General features: G+C 35.3%; 3 protein-coding genes across 4 annotated transcripts; 1 reads left to right on the top strand and 2 right to left on the bottom strand.

Annotated features, from left to right (window-relative positions):
• Positions 1-1,306: 1,306 nt before the first annotated feature.
• On the top strand, positions 1,307-2,235 carry LOC104113457 (uncharacterized). The gene is made up of 2 exons (XM_009623628.4): positions 1,307-1,860; positions 1,948-2,235. Exons 1-2 carry the CDS (start codon positions 1,401-1,403, stop codon positions 1,956-1,958), a joined length of 471 nt encoding a protein of 156 aa, XP_009621923.1. The 5' UTR covers positions 1,307-1,400; the 3' UTR covers positions 1,959-2,235.
• A 393-nt stretch (positions 2,236-2,628) lies between these two features.
• LOC104113469 (glycoprotein 3-alpha-L-fucosyltransferase A-like) lies at positions 2,629-12,410 on the bottom strand. The gene is made up of 7 exons (XM_009623636.3): positions 11,892-12,410; positions 10,778-10,938; positions 6,947-7,188; positions 5,448-5,552; positions 4,807-4,963; positions 4,180-4,407; positions 2,629-3,280 (listed from the first exon to the last, which is right to left on the bottom strand). The coding sequence occupies exons 1-7, from the start codon at positions 12,285-12,287 to the stop codon at positions 3,025-3,027; spliced, it is 1,545 nt and encodes a 514-aa protein (XP_009621931.1). The 5' UTR covers positions 12,288-12,410; the 3' UTR covers positions 2,629-3,024.
• Positions 12,411-14,767: 2,357 nt separating this feature from the next.
• On the bottom strand, positions 14,768-20,863 carry LOC104113476 (cold-regulated protein 28-like). 2 transcript variants are annotated; one of them, XM_009623650.4, is made up of 5 exons: positions 20,454-20,863; positions 17,385-17,564; positions 16,984-17,221; positions 15,323-15,417; positions 14,768-15,236 (listed from the first exon to the last, which is right to left on the bottom strand). In XM_009623650.4, exons 1-5 carry the CDS (start codon positions 20,604-20,606, stop codon positions 15,186-15,188), a joined length of 717 nt encoding a protein of 238 aa, XP_009621945.1. In that variant the 5' UTR covers positions 20,607-20,863; the 3' UTR covers positions 14,768-15,185. The 2 variants fall into 2 exon arrangements, with proteins under 2 accessions (XP_009621945.1, XP_009621940.1); XM_009623645.4 differs by having other exon boundaries at positions 15,323-15,420; positions 20,454-20,854.
• Between the last annotated feature and the right edge of the window lie 2,669 nt (positions 20,864-23,532).

Here is a 23,532-nt window from a genome sequence, read left to right on the forward strand (position 1 = left end):
CTAAATTCACAAAGTCTGGACAGAGGAGCTGGTTTGTAAAAGTGCTTAAGTACCTTCACTCCCTTGATGACCCGGGTTTGAATCCGGGCTCGATACAATGCATAATTTTTTATTTTTTTATTTTTTAGAGTGGTGCCCAGTGATACTCAAATCTTGGGTCCGCCTCTGCCGGACACTATCCTAAAAGAACAGAAGAGATAACACATGCAATGTATTTTGTTTTAATAAGTTAAATTACACTAACAATTTAAAATGTAAAGATCTTTACACTATCAATATACATAACTTCTGCTACATAAATTAAGGTAGTTGGAAGCATAAGGCCTTTCAAACTTTGAATTTTATCATTGAGAATTACTATGGACGGTTTGCAACAGCAGGTACATTTAAAGTTTAAGGAAAAGTAATGTGTTCACAATCCCATAGATCCATATTATATTATATTCCCCCACCTTCATCTTTGGAGTGGTAAATAGTCAACAAAAGGAGCAAGAATAGTACTAAATAATATGTTATAGAACTAGCTGCCTTATCCAATACATCTGTCATTAATCTCAAGGAAAGGATAATGCTGATGCATATTTATTTCTCCTCAGACTATCTTATACTAATAGACTAGTACTCAAGGGTGTATCCTATATAGCAGATAACAACAGATATTCGATAAAATAGTTGAGATGCACGTAACGTAACGTGATAGGTAGTAAACATTCAATGAACTATGTGCCCAAACTAGCCCGGACAATACTTTCAAGAAACAGAGGAGATAACAGAGGAGATAACACATGCAATGTGTTTTATTTTAATGGACTCGCATGTCTGGAGAGTTAGATTAAGTTCAAAATAGTTGTTTGAACAACATGTAAAGCAAAAAGAGAAAATAATAGTATTATTTTGTTATGCGGTCTGTAACAGTTCGACAGATCTGATTGGCATAATGTAATGATCTTGTTAATGTGGTCATTGTCTTATAACAGACACTTCATATATATTTCTTTTTCCTTTTTTAATAATAGTAGTGTCCGGATCAACTTACGCCGGAGGCGGGCGCACATTATGGGGTGAGGGGTCATCGGCACCCTGAAACTTCGGCAAAAACTCCATATATACTTGCAAATGTCTTTTTAAAAAAAATAGTCAGATGTTAGCATATGCCCCGTATCAATCTTTAGAGCAATGATAAATTTATATTGAATGTCATGGTGCCCCGCGACCATCAAATCCTAGGTACGCCTCTGACTTAAGTATAGCTCAATTATTTGCTTCTACGTACCAAATAACTCTGACCATATAGAGCTAGTTACCATCTATATAAAGACCAGCAGAGCAACATGTGAGTTCTCATATTGGAAGAGAAAGATTGAAATTTAGTGAGAAAATTTGCTCTTGATTGCCCCAATATGGCATGCTTAAACATGTTTAACAATGATCAACAAGGACTCTACACAACAATGGGTCCAAGAATATCCTTTTCTAATGATTTTCTTGATACTCAACAACCTCCCTTAAGGCATGAAAATGGCTACAAAGAAGCTCCCGTGTCCTCGGATTTCGAGTTCTCTGTCCCAGGCTACAACATGATCTCTGCAGATGAACTTTTTTCCAAAGGTAAATTGTTGCCATTGAGGGAGAATTGTAGAGCTACAACTCTTAAAGATGAGCTTCTTGTTGATGATGACGATGATTATGATGATATATTTCCAAGAATGGGAAAAGGGATGAGAAGTTGGAAGCAACGTTTGGGGTTGAAAAGATCTCAAATTTTGCCACAGAAAGGTGATAAAAATGGTGGAGATTTAGATAGAATAGATGAGACAAAGACACCTGATTTCTGCAATGACATGTTTGCTAATGTCACAGGTAATCCAGTTAGTGGATTTGGAGTGAGTGCGAGTTATTTTATATTATTACTTATTAACTTCCTTACTTATTTTATTCGTTTTTCAGGAGATAACTGATAGGATTTGAAGATGGAGGAAGCAATAATATCGTTCGATCTAACCAAGGTGGAAGAAATTTAATTTTCTTGTTATTGGGGTGTTTTTGGAGAATTTTGAGGTTCTCTTGAAGAAAATTGATCTCTTGATCATGTACATATCTGCATCTTTTCTTATTTTTAATGTTTTGTAAAAATAACTTAACTTCCTGTACTTTGCTGTAATGATATGTATTTGTTAGACAAAAAGAAAAATTGTCAATAGTATCTCTCTATTATATGAAATATCTTTTACTTTATTCTCCATTATTCAAAGTCCTCGTTAGAATTTCATTAAAGTGAAGGCCAAAAACAAGATAACTTACTAACATGAATTGGCCAAAAAGTATAATGATGGGTAAATTAAGATATTTTCTGTAGTATAAGGGTAAACTTGGACCTTTTTCCTACTGACGCAGTAGTAGAATGAACACAAGATAATATTGCAGCATCCGCCAAATAACTAAATCAACGACCCAGTAAAATCCCACAAAGTGGGGTCTGAGAAGGGTAATGTGTACGCAGACCTTATCCCTACCCCGATGGGGCAGAGAGGTTGTTTCCGATAGACCCTCGGCTCAGGAAGACAATCCGTCAAATAACTATTGTTAAAAAAATAAAAAATAAAATGACAAATATTTAAACAAAACAAGTACCGAAAAGAACCTTTAATTAGTTTCTGCACTTGTCATTACTTGTAACACGATGGAGATGTCCTCTGAACTAGATTACAAATTGATCAGCTAGAATTTTCTGCTAGCAAAACCAAGTCCAAGTTTGTGTATCACCCGCAATTTCCCAACTGCACAACTTTGGGAGGTTAGGCATGTCCATTCAAGGTTCAGAGTTTGTTCCTTCTTACTTGTAAATGTAAAAGATCAGTACTTTCCACCCAAAATTAGGTTGGGCCCATGTAATAATCAAATCCTTACTCTACACGACGAATTCATAACCAGAATGATGTTAGACAGTGGGGCATAGAGTAAGAATGAGCATTACGCTATGGCCTACAACAAGCTGCTGTCGAGACTCTCAGGTTTGGACTTGATCTATACAAATATGGCTTCAAAATTTGCACATGGGTGGCTTTCGATGTGATTCCTAAAATCGGCGTCTCCTTTGAATCTGGAGGTGTACAATGCCTGTCGTTGTGTCATGCCGAGAGGATATACCCTGTAGAGCTTTAGTTCATCCCCTCCGCGTAGTATTTGAGGTCTTTCTTCTTTCCAAATGGGAACATGCTTTAAAGATTTGAACTTCGACAGTACTGCAGATTCAAAAGCCTCCAATGACAAATTAGATGACCTGCAAAGGTTCCAGCAATAACGGTTATTCAAAGATAACATAAGACTTGACAATAAGACATGAAACAGTTTGTATATGCTAAGCAAGTAAAAGGAGAAGTGCAGGAGAGAATTCACATTATGATATCTGCTGTCCATATTTCTTTTTCACGGTTGAATCCCCCCCAACTTTAACCCGCTAACCCCATCTTCTAGCAAGGGTAATTTTGAAAAAAATAGCATACCTTATCTAGGAAATCAATCTTTTACAACTTGAGAATAAAGAAATCCACACTTTACAAGCTAAGTATTCCACAAAATTTCTCATAATTTAGAGTACTTTTATATTATTAATTTTTTGTATTATTTTTAGCCGGATCTCCGCACTCATATCCCTACTAGTAATAGGATCCATATCCCCGAATCTTAAAATTTATATCTCGAAGAATTTGATATCTAGATCCGCACCCGTGTCGGACACCCGCACCTGTATCCAAGCAACTTAGCCCATAGACCATGGGCTCTCAGCCAAGCCATATACTTCTCATACATTGATAGTAAGACACAGTGAATAATTACTCAAGCAATTTCATCACTATGCCTCAACCCCTATTTGCGATCAGCTATATGAATCCTCTATATACATTCCACTCTATTCGGTCGAGGGTCTATCGGTAATAGCCTCTCTGCCCCATCGGGGTATGGGTAAGGTTTGTGTACACACACTTTGTGGGATTTTAACGGGTCGTTGTTGTTGTTGTTGTACATTCCACTCTGTTCGGACCCTTTTCATTCCAATACTTGTAAATAATTTGATCGCCATGGTACATATTAAAAACAAGAACAGTGGCACATGAACATATACAGAAAATGCACTTATATATGCATGAATAGAAATTAGTCATGACAGATAGAGAATACCTTAGGAAAATGGACTCCATGTCAAACCTCCCTCTTTCACGTACATATATATGATAGACAGTTTCTGAACCTCTGGTACATTTGCAGGGACGTTTTGTAAATTCTGGACTCTTCTCTTCTTTCTCCCTAATACTAGTTGCTAAGAAGATACACAAACGACAAGAAGAGTGAACTGCTGCCATGTCAACCAGGGCTTTGAAAGAGTCAGATGGACCGTCAAGCTTCCACCTAAACAATGAAAAAAAGCATTAGTTAGCCAGACACAGGAAATTTAAGAAATCCTTAAAAAAATTTGAAAGGAAACAGTAAATTGCAACTCCAGACAAGCAGAGAGGGGAAACACACACACAAGGAGAACAATCTTCCCAATTCAGGAGTTTTAGTTAGACCAAAACAATATATCAGTATGTAAATAGGATAAGGTAATAAACTTTTGTAACTATACAGACAGGGCTGTTGTTATTTTCTCAATAACATGATACCGAAAAAGTACAGAAAGATGCTGGAAAAAGGTGTTCTTTGAGAGTGGATAAATCTTCAGGACAACCAATGAAAAGTTATTTAGGACAGGAAAATTCAAATAATCAAGAAGAGCACGTAAGAAAAGCACCACTAATTGATGCATACCTTAATGACTCATTATATGCACTAGGATTTTCTGCAAGGTACTTCATAGTCTTGGCAACTGATGCAGCGTCTTTCAGCTCTTTAATGTGTAAAAGTGAATTAGGAGAAGGAGCAAAGTCTAGGATGTTTGGAGCACCAATCACCACAGGGACTGATCCTGCAAGTTTACATGAACTTCAGAGTTGACCACCATAAATCTTAATTTTGAAGTAGTAACTTGTGAAACATCATAAAAACAGGATTCTGTGCATAAATCTAGCCTAAAATATATTGACTATGAGCACAAAGAATATGATTAAACAATGATAATTCATGTAAAATCATTTAAAATTTTCCTAAAGCTTTTTAAATGAATATAGAGCAGAGCATATTTGTGCGCTGTACCAGAAAATGCAAATCCAGGTTCAAAATGTAGTTGAAGTACCATAAAATGCTCATAAGTTTGTGTTTTTGCAATATTTGTTCTTCATGGCACGCTCTATAGCTAATATCTTCAAAGTCTTTGTGAAAGTATGGCATTGCAGAAAAAGTAGAACAAAATGCATCAATGTAGAGGGGTGGGGCTGAGAGAAAATAAGAGATCCTACATCAGAAACTAAGCGTACAAAGCAGAACCAAAATTAACAGGCAAAAGTTAATACCAGCTACCAGAGACTGGAAGAATTTTTCGGTGACATAATCCTCCTCATTAGAATTCTCAAAAGCGAAGCTAAATTTATAGCGCTTGAGAGTTTCCACTTTGTCCACTGCCATGAAATTGAGAACAAGATGACAAGTGAGCATTCACAGGATATAATCATATTATACTAAAAGTGGGAACATCCTATCCTCAAAGTTAATTTACAAATATAACCTTAAAAAACTGAATGACAATTTTATCCTTGAGCCAAAAAAATGACCTTCCAGTAAATGAATACTTTTATTACTTTTAACCGGGTGAATGTAGGCATTGATTGTTTTTTTATACAAGTTTTTTTGAGTTTAATTATCTTAATTATTCATTGATTGTTTGTTTCTTTATCTTCCACGGTTATAATATCGCACTACACAAAGAGCCACATCCCTTCATTAATCTCTAAAAACACCTTGATCTCTCTCTTTCCTTAGTTTTTTACTAAATAATTATTTCTGTGCTTTGGTTAAAACTCAAAAGCCGCATAATCCTTTTCTATTCCTCTTCTTTCTCTCCATCATTTGTTTTATCGTATTTTTTTAAAGGCATCAATTTAATCAATTTTTAGCAAAGTAAACTAAAGTAACTCATTATGTTATTTTGGAACTTACTTTATGAATATTAAATTTCGGGATGAGTTAAATATAATAAATCTATAATTTGGATTCAACGCACGTGTCCAAGAACTAGTGTACTGTTAAACTAGAGGCATGCATAAAAATATTCTGCATTCAAATATGAGATTTATCAAGACTGCCTTTTCTCTTATTTTATTTTTTTGTTGGATAAAAACCTTTTCTCTTCGTTTCTCTTTCCAATAAACCAAGGTCTAGCTTCTTCACGATGGATTTACTAAAAAAATGTCTGCTTCTCAACTCTATTCTACGTGAATTTATATCTAACGTACAGTTAAACCACATGTATGCATAAATATATTCTGCATTCCGGGAAAAAAAAATTATCTAGGCTACCTTTTCTCTAAATTTTTCTTTTCTAACTAATCGGGAACTAGCTTCTTTGCAATGAATTTACAAAATGTGTCTGCTTTCAACTCTATTTTAATGGGTTGCAAACTAATAGGTATTCAAAAGATAAATAAAAAAAGTGTTTGCTGTCTTTCTTTTGATATAATTATGTGACCTTCTTGGTACTCCTATTAATAAAACTTAACCTTATCCAAAAGAAAAAAAGATAACAAGAATAACAGCAAAATAACCTATCCACAAAATGAAATCTTTAGACTATCAGAACATCTGGCTATTTAAAAAACTTGCATTGGTATGTGTCCATTTAGCAAGGAAACAAATATAAGGTTTCTATTGCCAGTAAAATTGGCTTTTCAAGGGATATAATACACTTGAGGAAGAGAGAATCAAACCCATTATATTGAAATATGCTAGACATTTAGCTCTTTAATGGTAACTACTTCAAGAAACGAACCATCATATTATATGGAGATACACTGACCATTTCCATCCCGGTTACGATGACAACTGCCAAAAGAATCAATCTTGATATTTGCCCTTTCAAGGACTTCAAGAGCCTGTAACCGGAAGTTGCGAGCACCACAATTAGAAATAAAAGCAGCTGCTAACGCATTCTCAGTTTTAGGTTGCACTGGAGCCATTATATCATACTCCGCCCAAGAGAAGTACCCAACAGGAACATCCGAAGAGAGGCTTGTTGTCATTACAATATCATATCCCCTTCTGAAACATGAGAAAGAATAATAAAGTTGGTTAGAGATTTCCCTAGAGAAAGATATAAAGATTGAGAGAAGAACTATAGGAGATCTAAAATTTAAATTTAAAGATATAAAGATTGAGAGACAATTAGAACTATAGGAGAACTATAGGAAGATAATGAATTGCTACAAGGAGAATTTGAAGAACAAGAAGTGTTTGAGACCTTGAAGATATGTGCAGCTGACAAAGCACCGGGCCCTGATGGTTTCTCTATGGGGTTTTTCCATAATTGCTGGGAGATTGTGAAAGAAGACATCATGCATACCATCAGAAACTTCCACAACAATGAATATTTTGAGAAGAGTTTCAATGCTACTTACATAGCCCTTATTCCAAAAAAGAATGGTGCTAAGGAACTCAAGGACTTCAGACCAATTAGTCTTACAGGAAGCATTTACAAGATCATTTCCAAACTATTGACAGAGAGGCTCAAGAAAGTGGTGGACAAACTAGTGAATGGGCATCAAATGGCCTTCATAAGAGGCAGGCAAATCATGGATGCTTCCTTGATTGCAAATGAATGTGTGGATTCCTGACTTAAAAGGGCAGGTTCCCGGAATTCTCTGTAAGCTTGATATTGAGAAGGCCTATGATCATGTTAATTGGAACTTTTTACTCAAAGTTCTTCAGGATATGGGTTTTGGTAGGAAGTGGATCAACTGGATATCTTTCTGCATCAGAACAGTCAGATTTTCCATTTTGGTGAATGGTTCTCCAGAGGGATTTTTTCCTTCTGAGAGAGGTTTGAGACAAGGGGATCCCTTATCACCTTTTCTTTTCCTCTTTGCTATGGAAGGATTGAACCAAATGTTAAGAAATGCAAACAACAATGGTTGGCTGAAAGGTTTTAAAGCTTCAAACAGGGAGGGAGATAGTGTGGAGATCACCCATCTTCTATATGCTGATGACTCTTTAGTTTTTTGTGAGGCAAAGGCAGATCAACTAAAATATCTAAGAGTCATTCTTGTTATATTTGAAGCAGTCTCAGGGCTCCATGTAAATCGGAGGAAGAGCATGTTGTTCCCAGTTAAAGAAGTGGATGATATCCAGGCCCTAGCAGCTATACTGGGATATGAGGTGGGTTCTCTACCAACTATATATTTGGGTTTATCTCTAGGCTCCAAGAACAAAGCTCAAGAAATATGGAATGGGGTTCTTGAAAGATGTGAAAAAAGGCTATCAACCTGGAAGAGCCAGTATTTATCCTTGGGTGGAAGGGTGGTATTGGTTAATAGTGTCTTGGATGCACTTCCTACATGTGTAATGTCTTTGTTTCCCTTACCAAGCAAGGTGAGGAAAAGAATTGATGCACTAAGAAGGAGCTTTATATGGCAAGGAAACAGAGAGAAGGAAGCTATTCATTTAGTTAACTGGAATTCCCTTATCACAAGCAAAGACAAAGGGGGTTTGGGCATTAGGAACCTTAAAGCCCACAATCAGAGTTTACTCTTGAAGTGGCTTTGGAGGTACAATCCGAAGGCTAATGCTTTGTGGAGAAAGGTCATCTGTGACAAGTATGGACAAAATGGACTATGGTGCTCTAACTCTGTTAATAGTTCACATGGGGTTGGGGTATGGAAGTCAATCAGACTTCACTGGAATACTCTGGCTGATAATACAACCATAAAGGTTGGTAATGGAAGGAAAACACTTTTCTGGAGTGATAACTGGTTAGGACATGGTCCTCTCAAAGAATTTTTTCAAAATTTTTTCACCATTGCAACATCACCTACATCCACTTTAGACACTACCTGGGGTCAGCAAGGATGGAATGTTACTTTTAGAAAGGCCTTGAATGATTGGGAATTAGAAAGGGTTGTAAATTTCTTTAATATCTTGGAACAATTCCAAGGTCTTGGAGAAACTGAAGATAAACTATGCTGGAATCATTGAAGGAGTGGGAATTTTACGGTCAGATCCGCGTATACTCTACTCGCTGCTTCAAACCAACAGTTAGAACAATGGCCCTGGAGGAATATTTGGAAAGTAAAGGCACCTTTCAAGGTGGTATGCTTTTCATGGTTAGTTACAAGAAAGGCTTGTCTAACCCAAGAGAACTTGAGAAGAAGAGGTTTTCAGCTATGCTCTAAATGCCTATTATGTGGTACAGCTATAGAAACTAATAGCCATTTGTTTCTTCATTGTCCTTTTACTGACCAACTGTGGCAACTATTTCTTAATATTGTGGGCCTTAAATGGAGCATGCCAGCTAACACTTGTGATATGTTGAAGTGTTGGAATTACAATGAGGGTATAGTGAGACAGAAGAAATGGTGGCGATTGGTTCCTGCGTGCATATGGTGGACAGTCTGGAAGGAGAGAAATTTAAGAACTTTTGAAGACAGAAGCAATTCTTTACAGAACATCAAGATGAAGTGTTTACTTTTGTTTTATTTCTGGTGTAAAGAAAACTGGATAGAGGAGGCAGAATCTTTAGTAGACCTGATAGGTGCACTGTAATCTTAGGTTGTCATAGCTGGTTTCTGTTTTCTTGTAAATATGGCTTGGCACTGCTCTAGTGTTGTTTTATTTATTAATATATATGTTACCATTATCATAAAAAAAAACATGATCCTAAGATTATTGTCTATGAGGGCTTTATGATTGCATATTTGTAGATGCCCTTTCCAAAGGCTATTTGAGCAAATGCAACTGCTTTTTTTTCGTAATGATAGAAAATATGCAGTATGGAAGGCTGTTATAAAGCCGATTTATGGCATGGAGAGATATTAGAATCCAAAACCAGTAAGTAATCCTTATGGGTTGCTTGTGGAGACCAATAGCTAATTTTTGGAGGCAGTTCAAAGATAAACATAAAACTAAAAGCTGAAAATGATGGGAAAGTCAAGCTTTGGAGTGATGAATAGTGTAATGAAGGTTTACTTATAGATTTATTCTCAGCCGTGTTCAGTGTGGTTCCAAATCAGGATTGTCTGTGAATCTGTTAGTCATCTCCTGATGCATCGTAATCTTTCTTGGAGTAGCTGGTCTTTATTCCTTAATATTTTGAGGGTATACTGATAAAAAATATATTTTGGGGGTAATACTGGGTAATGCCACAAATTTCAAAGGTGGACTCATCAGCTGGCAAGCACAGTGGAGAAAAGACTGAAGAAGATCTGCAAGCTTATTCCTTTGTGTATTATTTGGAGATTTTGTCAAGAAAGAAACACGAGATATTTTGAGGGGGGAAAGGAGCATAATTCAGTTATAAAGAATAGATGTTTACAGTATCTCTTTTGCTGGCATAAAACCGATCCTCTAGTTAGTACAAATGAGTTCTTCAACTCGCTAGATTCGGGTTTTGAGTTGTCTTTGGAAGTCTAAATTTTTGTACTTTTTTGGTACCTTCTTGGTACTGCTTACTAATAATATGCTCCTTAAAAGAAAGGCCTAGTCAGAAACTAATAGCAAGCAAAAACTTCCAAGTGAGATATGTTTGATTAAGATACGATCACAAGATGAAAACTCAAATGTGGCAAATGCTATTATCTTTCAGGTGCCAAATGTAGGTGAGAATGTTTTAAATCTTTTTCAAGATGTGCTTACCCACCGTCGTGCCATAACGATGTTGTTCTCAGGATAGTATTGAGCTGACTCCATTGACCGAAGCACGCTAGCCGTGCCAGCCTGTTGTGGTGTCCCAAATGCCGCATCAGGCTTCTTTTCAGAATCCACACCAAAGTTACATCCTACGGCACAAGACTTCCAATCCTAGATAATGATTGAAGGAACATCAGTTTTCGCATATGGTAAGGAAAAAAAAATCAAGAAGAAAGATGGTAACCAGGTAACTGTTACCTGCTCTCACTACATGCCAGTGGATAACATGGGAACAAGAACTACTCATGATAAACTTAAGCAATAAATGGCAGTTTTACTGATTAATTTCTGCTCATTCCATTTAAGTGCTCTATGAAGAATTCAATGTAATGAAGGAAAAAAAGGTAAGAAAAAAGAAGATATTCAAGGCTCCTCCACTTATTCCCTACTAGTATATAAAATTCATGAGTATTTTTACCCATATAATCGGTTTTGGAATATGGTCAATAGTCCTTATAAGATGTTTGACCGTAAACATGATAAAAGAACAAAAAAGCTAGAAGAAAATGCCAAAGCATCATTTGAAACAACAATTTTTTTATCATTCCACCTACCAAAGCCACAAGTCTGGAACACACACACACACACACACACACACACGAGCTCTGGCAGCTAACTGATGTAATAAATAGCAAGACATAAATTGCAACAAAATTCAAATTATCGTCTAAAAGAGATGCTCGATCACCAATTAATGTTTCTATGGAGAATTAGCTGCTACTACCTTTTAAGTGACCTTATGGCGTAAATCTTTTTTGCATCGTTAGTGCCTAGAACTAATACTAAAGGGCAGTAGTCCGGTGCACGAAGGGGTTATAATGTAGGCAGCCTACCCTGATGCAAGCATCGTGGCTGATTCCACGGCTCGAACCCACGGCTCGAACCTGTGACCTACGGAGACAACTTTACCGTTACTCCAAGAATCCCCTGTATAGAACTAATACGCATCATCAAAAAAAGAGCAATCAACTATGCCTCCTAAACTGTTCGGGTTCAACTATAAGAATCCTCTATATTCATTCTGCTCTAAAAAAAAATAAACATTTACAAGAAAACTATATCACCTTTTCGCCGCCATGAACAAAAATTGGGTCTTTGTCAAAATCTCTAGAATACTCCACAGAATCCTCCTTTTCCAACCACTCCTCACAGCTCCCAGTTTCCAAATTCCGATCAACCTCACTACTCCTCAACACACCCAACCCAGTCTCACTAATTTCCACTTTGGAGGTTGACCAAGACGACGTCGTAAACTGGTAAAATGAGTCAGTCCAAGAGTTGACCAGGTTGGCTTTTTCAGCCATGTCCAGTCGACCCAGAAATGCAATTTCAACTATAACCACAAGTGCAACTACTAGAGGTAGCCAATTGGACCATTTCTTAAGGGGAACGTTTGTAGGTGATGATGACCCAACACCTTCAAATCTTGGTAACCTTTGAATTGGAATAACTGTTGCCATTAATAACTCGAAATTTTGTTCTTTTTGTGGAAGTAAAATAGCTAAAGATGTGATCTTTTTTTCTTCTTCTTCAGAGGGTTTGGGAATTCTTCATTTGGTGGGACAGTTGGGGGTGGGGGTTGGGGGGGGGGGGGGGGGGTTAGGAGTGAAAGTCAGGCAAAGACAGATATATGAATTGGGAAGGGGAGTTTGTTGGTCAATCTATAAACACTGTAAAGTCTACGCCACCATTGGTGTCTTAGATTTTATTTTATTTTATTTTTGGCCGTACATTGGTGTCTCAGTTGACATTTGTCGTTTCCGTTTCGTTTTTCCAAGTGTTATTTATGCACTGCCGGGTCGTTTGGTTCACAAATAAATTAAGGAGGTATTATGATGTAGCTTTGACAAGTAATTAAAGAAAATTATTTAATTGCACTAATTATGAGAAAGTTTTTTATATATCATTAATCATAATAATTTTTTGATTAAATTATCCTTTATTTATTTTCAGAATTAGTAATAAATGATAAAATACTTTCTAGAGTTTTTATAGATCATTTATTGAAGCAACAGTAGATTTCAAATATATATATACATTTATTTTGGACCAAATTTGTTTAGCTAAAATGACATTTAATTGTAATACAATAATTAAGATACCAAAGTTTAAAAAAATGTAACGGTAAACGAGTAATAATAAGAAAATTTTGCTAACTTTTTTCCTCAGTCATTTATGAAATATCACTAAGCATTTTTCTCGTTTATTTCTGAAAAGTTATCCCCTGGACATTGTTTATGCGTCTGTCAATATCTACTTAGATTGAAATTTATTTAATTTTCTTTCAAACTAATTTAATTAAAGATTCTTTTCAACCCAATCTAACACCAACACCCCCCAAAAGAAGAAGTAATTCAAAAGGTAAGACAAGTGATGAAGCAAAAGAGTAGAAATGATAGTTTGTAGGCAGAGTTTCAAGTTGGCTCGAACATATCTGTCATAATAAAAAAAAAAAAAAAGATTGACAATCAAATGGTCAAGATATTGTATTAATATCCCTGTTGTTTAGTTGGATCAATCATAAATTACCAAATCTCACTAAAACCGAATCCAACTTAAATATGAGCTCAACAGCAACTCATAACATCTGATCTGGAAAAGTTGGTTAAGTAGGAGCAACTGTTGGTAACTTAGAATGATTCCGTTAATGATGGAGAAATTCAAAAATAGTCAAATTTACAAGTGGTAATTGAAAAATAATCACAGTTTTAAAAGTAATCGAAATTTAGCCACTTTTCATATAAAGATAAATTTGAACGAAAACACTGTTCAAAATTCGGGAAAAAATCCAGCATAATATACTGAAGTTCTAGTATAATATACTGAAACTCCAATATATTATACTGGAGTTCCAGTATAATATATCGGTCCACCAGAATATGCTCGAAGTTCATACACAGGTGCTCCAATCTCCAGTATATTATGCTGGAACTTTGCGCGTGTTGGAAAATATGCTGGAAGTTCATACATAGGTGCATCAATCTCCAGTATATTATGTTGGACCAGTCCGTGTTGCAGCAAAATAGTGACTATTTTTCAATGACTTTACAAACGCTGGCTATTTTTTAATTACCAATCCGAAAACTGGCTAGCCCGTGCTATTTTTACGTTAATTATGGATGCCTAATCCTTGCGGACTATTTATTAAAATAAAAAGGAAAAAGAATAAAGAAAGTCAAACAATTAGCCATTTCCTTGTGATTGATTATTAAGTCAATGTGGAAGTTGTTACTCCTGCTAATGATGTTCGACAATATTCTGCAAGAGAAGTTTTTGAAGTAGGTACAGAAATGGCTGTGATTCCACCCACCCTATCCCACATCCCTAAATCACCACATTATTTTTAACAACTCTTTTTCAATCCTTCTCATTTTCTTCTTGTTTCTTTTGTCAATTTCATTTCATGTCAAAGGATTTCATTCTGTAACTACAACAACAAACCCAGCTTAATTCCAAACGTGGGTTTTGGGGAGGGTAGTGTGTACGCAGCCTTACCCCTACCCTATGAAGGTAGAAAGATTGTTTCCGATAAACCCTCACTAACAAGCAACAACAGCAGTAATATATTAAGGTAATGAAAGCGAGCGGCATAACAAGTAATAAAGAACTAAGAGATTTCATTCTGTAAAGGAAGAACAAAGACAGGAAAGAACTAAAGAAAGTTTTCTTTCCGTGTACAGAAAATTATCTACATTTACTGTAGTTAATTTAATAAGTGTAAAAGAAAATATAACTACTTAATTGATGATTTATTGTCGAAAATAATGGAAAGCCTCGAAACAACGGTAAAATTATCTTGTGTCACCTATAGGTCATGGGTTCGAGCCGTGAAAGCAGCCACTAATGTTTGCATTAGGCTAGACTGTCTACATCACACCCCTTGGAGTGTGTCTCTTCCCCAGACCCTACGTGAATGCAGGATGCTTTGTGCACCGGGCAATTCATTCATTCAATTTCATATTGAATCGAAAATAAAAGAACTTTGTATAACGTAAAACATAACATCTCAAACTTGATTTCTCTCATCTAACTACATCTCTAAACATACCTCATTTACAAATTTAATGGAATGAAGAAACTCTATCCAGATGCAAGCAAGATAATTCTTTAACTAGTAACTATTAGCTAAAAAATGGCTCCTTTTTCTACAGCAAAACAAAACTCATCTTTAGTAGTCAGTACCTCCGAACTTGTCAAATGTCATTCTTCAAACACGGACCAGCTTGATGGCAAGAAGCTTGTGCTTGTAAAGCAGTGTTCTCAGATATTATACTGCGCCTTAGCTGCCGTGCAAAAAAGGAACTTCACATCACCTAGGGGACAGACGAAGTCGTGGTTCTTTTACTAACATTCAAGATTTACTTCTTTCTTTCGCTAGAATATGGAGTTGGCTGTTCCTTTGGGACAATCTAAAAGTACATGTTCATTGATTAGAAATTGGACCTAGAACATTACTTAATTATGGACATAATAAAAAGAAGTTGATGCACATTACATGCTCATCATCTGCAGTATCCGTTATTGCTGTCTTCAGTCTTTTGCTCCTTGAGTTTTCCTCGAAATCTTCATCCGCAAAATTCTGACCCGAACCTTCTGCAAAAAAATTTAAAATTTCAGCGACAAAGAAACTAACAGAAGTATAATTCACATGAGCTATCAGACATATCATTACCCTGGATTTCCTGAACCCAGGGAATCAAGCGTTAAACAAGTTTTTAGAACTCTACTACCCTCCCCCAAGAAAGAAGCACACTCACCACCACCAACCACCAATACACACACACACACACACACATATATATATATATATACACACACACGTGTGTCTGTGTGTGTATATATATGTAATACGAGCAATGCTGCACCCAGAAAAGAAAAACCTAAGAGAAGTATTTGAAGAAGTAATATAGCTGAGACCGACAGCAATAAATTCCATATTTGAGGCATTTGCTTCTCACCATCAGATTTGCTGGTTATTTCTCCAAACATGCCTTGTATTACCCAAAGAAGGAACATAAAAGAAAAAGAAACAATACAAACAATTAACACTGGCTCCAAGACAGCTGATATTTTCCCAGTTCTATCCTAATAGAAATGGTAATAGAACTGGTGTCTGCAAACGGACAACAGAATATGGAGAGTAACTGCAGAACTTGAACAGATATACTTTAAACAGTTATTCCATGCAGTTATGAGGACTCAGCTGCGAGTTAGTAGCCCCTTTCTTTTCAAAGTGTTTATACACCAATCCTTTTTTCCTTCATTAATCTATGTTTCCAAATAAATTTACTCATCCTAACCTTTCACAAGGTTGAAAGAAAGACAGGGCATTACTACAAGGATCAAACTGAATCAACAATATGCAAATGTCAAACTTAAATAGGTCCTTTGTTAGTCCTTAACCAGACAAGGCAAAGGACAACTTAGAAGGTTTTTGCAGTTGTGAAACCTCCACATTTCAAGACTTGACCAAGTTCAAGCAAAAAATGCTCCAAAGCTTCCAAGAAAAAACAAGACAAAAATCAGAAACATCCACTGAAACATGGAGAAACGATACTAAGGCAGCCAAAGCATCTGTGATATATTCATCCATCCACTCTGGCACCGTTCCTCAAACTCCTCTAAGTAAGAAATACCAATTGGAAAGCTTAACTTAAACGTAAATGGAACTAGTTAGTTGTAATCCTAAAGGAAAATGTCCCCTGCCAGAGTCATCTTAACAAACTGATTATCACACTGATTAAATAACTTGTAAAACCAAACATTGTTGAAGATGATTCAAGTATTTAAGTAGCAGGTCAATGCATGTTCCAACTCCACCAATCTTGACCACATGCAGACAAAAATATATACTTATCAAAGGAACAGTATATCACATGACTAATGCAGTTGCCTTACGTGAGCATACAAGGAACCAGGTTAGATGTTAATGATCACTAAATGAATGCAAAACCACCCTAAATAATGCCTGCATGAATGCTCATATATGCTTTAATTCCACTAAAATACCTGTGGTACAGAAGAAGCAAAACTGAGAGAGAAGTACAACAGGAGGAAAATATTACACTAGTTTGGCATAAACAATATGCTAAAACAACTAAAACCTTTAACTCCTGAAGTAAGAAGAATCTGCACATAGATGTTATAAGTGCTTACCAGCAATTCTGCTAACTGGTTTCTGAAGTTCTGCAGGGATGGGAAAGAGCAGGTCTGATCTTTCTCTACGTACATGAGATGAAGTCCTCTTATCTCTTCTTTGATTTTCCTCAGTAGGGAGTCTAGGACATAATTGGAGGTCCGTAACGTGATGGTACTCATCACCCTTCCTGACAAACAGCTCAGGTTGGTCGCTCTCAATATTGATCTTCCAACACCCATCTCGCCGAGCAGTAAACTGGAAGAGAAAAAAGAAACTCTCAAGCAAGATTCTTTTTGGGGGAGTTGTGGAGTGGGTATATGGTGGAGCGAGGTTCAGGTTCTTCAAGCATAGCAGCTAAATGATAGTATATCTTATAGCTCCAGAAACAGAGAATTGTAACTATCGTTGATTTTCTGACCTGCTTAGAAGCTTTATCACTGGGAGCAGACAGCTTTCGAGACAAATTTCTGCAACTCCTGTTCAGCTCCACACGACCAGCACGCAAGACTGTTGATCTGTGCAACTTCTCAACAAATGATGCTTCAAGACAATCAAGAAATGTATTGTGCTTCTCATTTGTCCATCCCATGAACTCATCCTGAAGTCAAAATGTGAAACATGCAAATCTGTGAATTTTCTAACTTTTTTAACAGGTTGGTGAAAGAGAAACATGTCAAAATTTCAACTGCAGCTTTCTATCAGCTTGGTTCCCATATCATTGATTATTCCCATTCATTTATTTACACCTACACTTTTTCCATGAAACAGATCATCTGTATAAGGTGCTATATAGTTTAGCCATGGTAGGCATGATATCCTAGAATTTTCCTTAACTGGTGCAGTCGTTCTTGGATTAATTTAGCAGATAACTGGAGATATTTGAAAATTTGATCTTCAGGAAGGTTAAGGACACATTCTCTAATCACGGGCAACCCCGATGTTACTATGATCATGAGGGAGTGGCAAATGAAGAAGCTTTGACAAGTCAATTCAGGTGGACATGAGAGAATCAAGCACATAGAAATAAATTAAGAGGACAACAAACAAAACAAACAAAAAAATGCACAGGGTAAAAGGGTAGCTCGTACTTTAATGCGTCCACAAGCAAATTTTGCATTAGAATTTTCCCTAAGTCTTGAGGATCTGGATTTTTGGTGAATAAATCAGGTAGTATGTGAATTTGATCAAATGCTGGATTCCCAGGATCCCCTGCAATTCCTGAAGAATTCGGGTCCAGCGTTTTTGTAAATTTTTTGAGGCACCTTCTGGTTGCTATGATAGATATAAACTTTCACTTTAGTTATCAGAATACTTGGCTATATTTTGTTATTATTGAATAATGACTCATAGCATTTAAGAAGAGTGTGTTCTAAAAGTGACAATGTAATAAATGATATTCTGCAGCTTTGACTTGTAAAATATGATTATCTACTACTTAAAATGAGTGATTCAACACATATCAGTGCTAATTACAAAAGGCGATTTTGCCAAGATATGTCAATTCTATACTAAAGATACACCAAAAACACCACAAAACCATTTTAAATTTAATATGAAGTAATCAACAGCCAGCCTTCCATTGATTAGTTTGAATACCTGAAAACCTAATAAAAAATGTGAAAGTCTCTCGTGTGTCAGGTAATGCACAAAGGAAAATCTTTTCTTTTCTTTTCTTTTTTTGATAACCCTGGTATCCTGGCCAGCTTGCGCGCACCTCGACTAATTTCATGAGATACCTGTTACCTCCCACCAGCAATGGATATCAGGTAACTCTATCCACCAAGGCTTGGATAGATGGGAAGAAACCGCTTAGTATTTTTTATCTCCGCTGGGATTTGAACCTGAGTCCTCAGATTCTCAACCCACTTCATTGACCACTAAGCCACACCCTTGGGTGCAAAATCTTTTCTTGAGAAGTAGCAAATGGCTAATCATGAGAGGAAGATTAAATTCATCGATAATCCTCTACTTCCTCCTAGTTCAGTTTCAATTTGCTCGTTTTGCAAACAAAAGTTCCTGGTCATATGAGTTAACCCCCCGACACCAAAGAAAGAGAGGGATAAAAAAGGAGAAGAATAACACACGCAGGCGGCAGGCACACTAGTACAACAGAATGATTGATGTTTGTTACAACTCCACTGCGGCTTCACAGCTACAGAAGTTGTGTGAGCAAAATTTGCAGATTGTGCCTCTGTGGTATTTGAAAGGTGACATATATTTACAGAGAAAGAAGTCTATTTTTTTTCTAACCAAATTCAATAATGAGGAGCACTCTTCTTTTCCAATTATAAAACACTTTACACCTTTTTTGGGATAGTCCAGTCATTTCATCGTACAACAAATCACACTTACACCAATGCAAGATGTTTTATTAAAACGATCAGAAGCAGAGATTAATTAAGCATAACACACACCACATATAGAACTGTCAATACGATCTCTAAAAAAGTGAATGGTTGAGAGTAGAATAGTCTTTACAGTGCAGTTAGTTGATTAGCTAAAGTCGGTAGTTATTTAATACTTAAGCTAGCATGGTTATTTGGTTAACTGGAGGTTGTAATGACTGTATAAAAAGGACCAAATGTGGTGTACTTTCAGACAACATTCAATGAAGATATTTTCTACTTCTCCAATTCACTCACATCTCTCCTGCTAGCACCCTCTCTGCGTTTCTCTTAAGCTGGGATCTCCGAAGTTAACAATGGACTTGTTTGATTTCTTCATCCAGTTCTACTAAGTATGCAACAAATATCCTTCTTATATCCTGTCTAGGTTTTGTTCTGGCTATAATAGCACACGAACTACAATGAATGCAGATGGTCACCAGCATAAATTTTCTCTTATAGTAAAACTATGGAACTAACAAATAATTAAATCAAGTATCTAGGTTACTTGAGTTTAATCAATGTCAGCCACTTTTTCAGCAAATTGTGTTACAGACACATCATAAAATCTCAAAAACTGAGAAAAAATACCGATATTGAATTAACTAATTAAAAAACTAAACAAATAACTACCTGAGTACACAAAGATACAAGAACATCCAATCAACTACGTAACTTTTTCAGCAATATGTGTTACAGCTGCATCACATAATCATCGAAATTGGAAGAAAAATTTAGTCAAATTGCTAAATACAGAAAAACTGAAAGATAATAGAAAATTTATCAGGAAGAAGTGAAAAATATAATTAACCGTGGTTGCATTTCTTCTCTGAAGCAAATCATTTTTCGTAAAATTCTCAAAATCTAAGCAAAAATACCTTTCTGATTTACAAAAATAAACACGAAAAGATAATCAACCAGGTGATCTTTTAGCAAATTGTGTTACAGCTGTTCACTAAAATCTTAACGAAAAAAATAAATAATAAAATAAGCAAAAATATATATATATATATATATATATATATATATATATATATATATATATATATATATATAAGACACACGAAATTACAAGGAGAAAAAAGTGGAAATAATATAATTACCGTGGTTGCATTTCCACTGTGAAGCAAATCATCTTTGGAATTCTCAACAGTCGGAGAAGAACACTCGGAATTCGACCGAGTCAACTCAGCAGTGCAACTCTCCGGCAGATTTTCCGACGAAAGCGGCGAATCCCTCCGGTAAATTTCCTCCATTTCTGGTCTCTGAAGAATGTAAGATCTCAAAAAATAAGAGGAAATAAAAAATATCTGAGTCTGAAGTTGGGGGTGAAGGGGTTAGGGACGTCTGATAAAGCGGGGTGTGTTACGGTGGCGGGGCCCACGAATTCCTACGTGGCGACGCTTTTCCTCGTGTAATAACATGGCCCGTCGCCACGTCAGCGAGAATGATAATATCTTCGGCCAATACCAGCCAGATATTTTTGGTGTTCTTGCAATGTAAGGGTGGGTCCCTTTGCACTTTAACACTTTTTTATTTCTTTTTCGAAATTTTACACTTTTTATTCACTCCATCTAATATTAGAGCTGAAAAATATTTATTTGCACAGGATGTTGGTCCCAAACGAATGAATGCGAAATATATAGTTAGCACTTAATTACGGTAAAGTAATATTTATTTATTGTTTAAATATAATAAATATTTGATTTCATTAAAATATCAATTACAAATGAGTCCTCCTCTCTTATATATAAATTCAAAGTGATATTAGTTTGATAAGTATGATGATAATATTAGAAAACTAAACTTAAGAAAGATAATTTTATGTTGTATTTTGTAAAAGTCATAACGAAAATGGTTGTTATTAGTCGCTTTGGTAGAAATATTTTGAAATGTCTCCAAATGAAAAAAGTATCAGATGAGTTGAAGTGAGGGAGTATGTATCTCCTTTTTCCTTATTTATTGTTTTTATTCTTTTCTACCTTCGAGTGAATATGTAAAGTATCTATCGGAGTCAAAAGATTGGAAATGAAATTGAGGAATACCTTTTTAAAACTTCCAAATGAAGAACAAACAAAAAAAATGAAACTCAAATAAAGAACGATTAAGATGAACAAATATCTAGTGAGATATTTTAGTTGTCTCTTGTCATGTCTAATGGTCCAATAATATAATCGGTAGCCCAAGTGAATCATGAAAATAAAGAGATATTAATCAAGATTTCCAATTTTCAATAAATCATAGGCTCTATACACAAATAACACCTCCCAACTTATACGATTTGCAAAGTCGACCCCTCTTTTCACAACTAAACATCTCCACATGGTGAAAGTGCACAACAATAAACACATCTTGAAGGGGAAACACAAGCAATTTGAATTGATATTTAAGCTTCAGTTTAAGCAATTTTTTGGATATAAGTCTCTGTGATTTAACATTATTTGCTCTGAAGTCTGAACCAAAGGTGTTTGAAAAATTGCACTAAGATATCTTCTGCTACATCCGGGAGCGGCTCAATCACATTTGTGGCCTAAAGACAAAAATTAATCGGAGGCCTAAATTTTTAAAAGAATGATATGATAATTTTTTTTTTAAAGTTTATTTTTCTACCTTTTTATGATGCAAAGTTGTTAATAAATTTTCTATAATTGATTCCTCTAATAATTCCTTTTCAAATTAGAGTATAATATATTTATTTAATCTTTCTTGAGACGTTGTTGATCTTAGGTAAGATTTTATCAATTATAATTTTGAATTTTTTTTAGGCAACTGTTGTAAAAAATTTTACTTTTGTACTAAAAGTACTAAATTTTTCTTATATACTTATAAACCTAATATTTCTAAAAAATGGGGCCCTCCAAATTTGAGGCAGAAGACACCTTAGAGCCTGCCCCGGATACATCTACCTGTAAGATATTTTTAGTGCTAGCTGTATTATGGAAGTTAGACTATAAGATAATAGCAATAGGAGAATATAATAAAGTGACCAAAGTGAAAAGTGAGCAATTTCAATAATAGTGCTTACTGAAATATCCTGTTGTCATCGTCAAAGATTAAAAAATGATTCAATTACATTGTCGTGGATAATACTATAGATTATCACAGATTCACAATTACTTGAACCGGGTTTGGGTTCCATAGGGAAGATATTATTTTTATCCTTGTGAGAGATTCAGAGTAAGCAATAAAAAATCAAAACTGATAATCTTTTATAGTGATTTTATTCGGTGTCGAAACCAGAAAATTCAATAAAGTTGTTTAAATTTTAAACACTCTTTGTCAGTGGGCTATGCAAGAATATTCAAAATCTATTTTTAATCAATAACAAATAATATTTTATATTATACGTAGTATAATTTTTCGGCAAAGGCTGGTAAGTTGACCAACATAGCTTCGCCCGTGCTTTTATCATATTGTATGTATTATTATAGCATGTATTCCTTCATCCAAATTCGAGTGACAGTTTGGCTTACCGAAAGTTAATTTAGTTGGAGTCAAATCAGACTAGATTAATTTAATGTTTAAATTTAATTTATATGTTCAACATTTACACAAAAGCACTATGAGATACATTTTTCCTTGTATCAAAATTGATGGTGAATATATCTTAAAATTTTGTTTAAAGTCCATTTATTTTGGATACGCGAAAGGGAAAGTGACACATTTTGGGACAAATAAGTTCAACGCGTTTGGACATAAGAATTGTAAAATTTCGGGAAAAAGTCAAAAAAAAATATAAGTGAAAATGATATATGAAAGTAAAAATTGTGTTTGGACATGAATACAATTTTGGATTGTTTTTGAATTTTTATGAGTGATTTGAAGTGAAAATTTTGAAAAATATCCTTATGGAATTTTTTTAATTTTTGAAAAATTTCGAAATTCATGTTAAGTGAAAATTGAAGATTTTATGGCTTAACGCTGATTTCGGAAAAAAGTACTTTTTTGTAAAGGTGAAAATTTTTGTATGGCCAAAGGGCCCCTAAATATTTATCTTGAAAAGAGATTGACTATTTTAGATCTGATTCTAAAATGGACAAAATAAGTAATTGAAACATAGAGATATTTACAGTCATTAAAACGCTAGAGATTAAATACAAAAGAAAACGAGAAAGCAAAAATAAAATGCTAGCACATGCCATTGCGATAGATTGAATCATAGTATTGAATATTAAGTAGAAC

This window comes from Nicotiana tomentosiformis, chromosome 10 (assembly GCF_000390325.3).
Source record: "Nicotiana tomentosiformis chromosome 10, ASM39032v3, whole genome shotgun sequence".
In the NCBI taxonomy this organism is placed as follows: domain Eukaryota; kingdom Viridiplantae; phylum Streptophyta; class Magnoliopsida; order Solanales; family Solanaceae; genus Nicotiana; species Nicotiana tomentosiformis.

Bases quoted from the DNA above. Each gene is read 5' to 3' on its own strand.
- LOC104113457 (XM_009623628.4), top strand. From the start codon at position 1,401: ATGGCATGCTTAAACATGTTTAACAATGATCAACAAGGACTCTACACA.
- LOC104113469 (XM_009623636.3), bottom strand. From the start codon at position 12,287: ATGGCAACAGTTATTCCAATTCAAAGGTTACCAAGATTTGAAGGTGTT. The intron at 7,189-10,777 runs GTGGGTAAGCAC...CTCATGTTTCAG, and splicing joins AACATCGTTATGGCACGACG to AAGGGGATATGATATTGTAA. The intron at 4,964-5,447 runs GTATTAACTTTT...GTAAACTTGCAG, and splicing joins CTTCCAGTCTCTGGTAGCTG to GATCAGTCCCTGTGGTGATT.
- LOC104113476 (XM_009623645.4), bottom strand. From the start codon at position 20,606: ATGGAGGAAATTTACCGGAGGGATTCGCCGCTTTCGTCGGAAAATCTG. The intron at 17,222-17,384 runs GTCAGAAAATCA...TTTCTCTTCCAG, and splicing joins GTGATAAAGCTTCTAAGCAG to TTTACTGCTCGGCGAGATGG. The intron at 15,421-16,983 runs GTAAGCACTTAT...ATTTTTTTGCAG, and splicing joins ACCAGTTAGCAGAATTGCTG to AAGGTTCGGGTCAGAATTTT.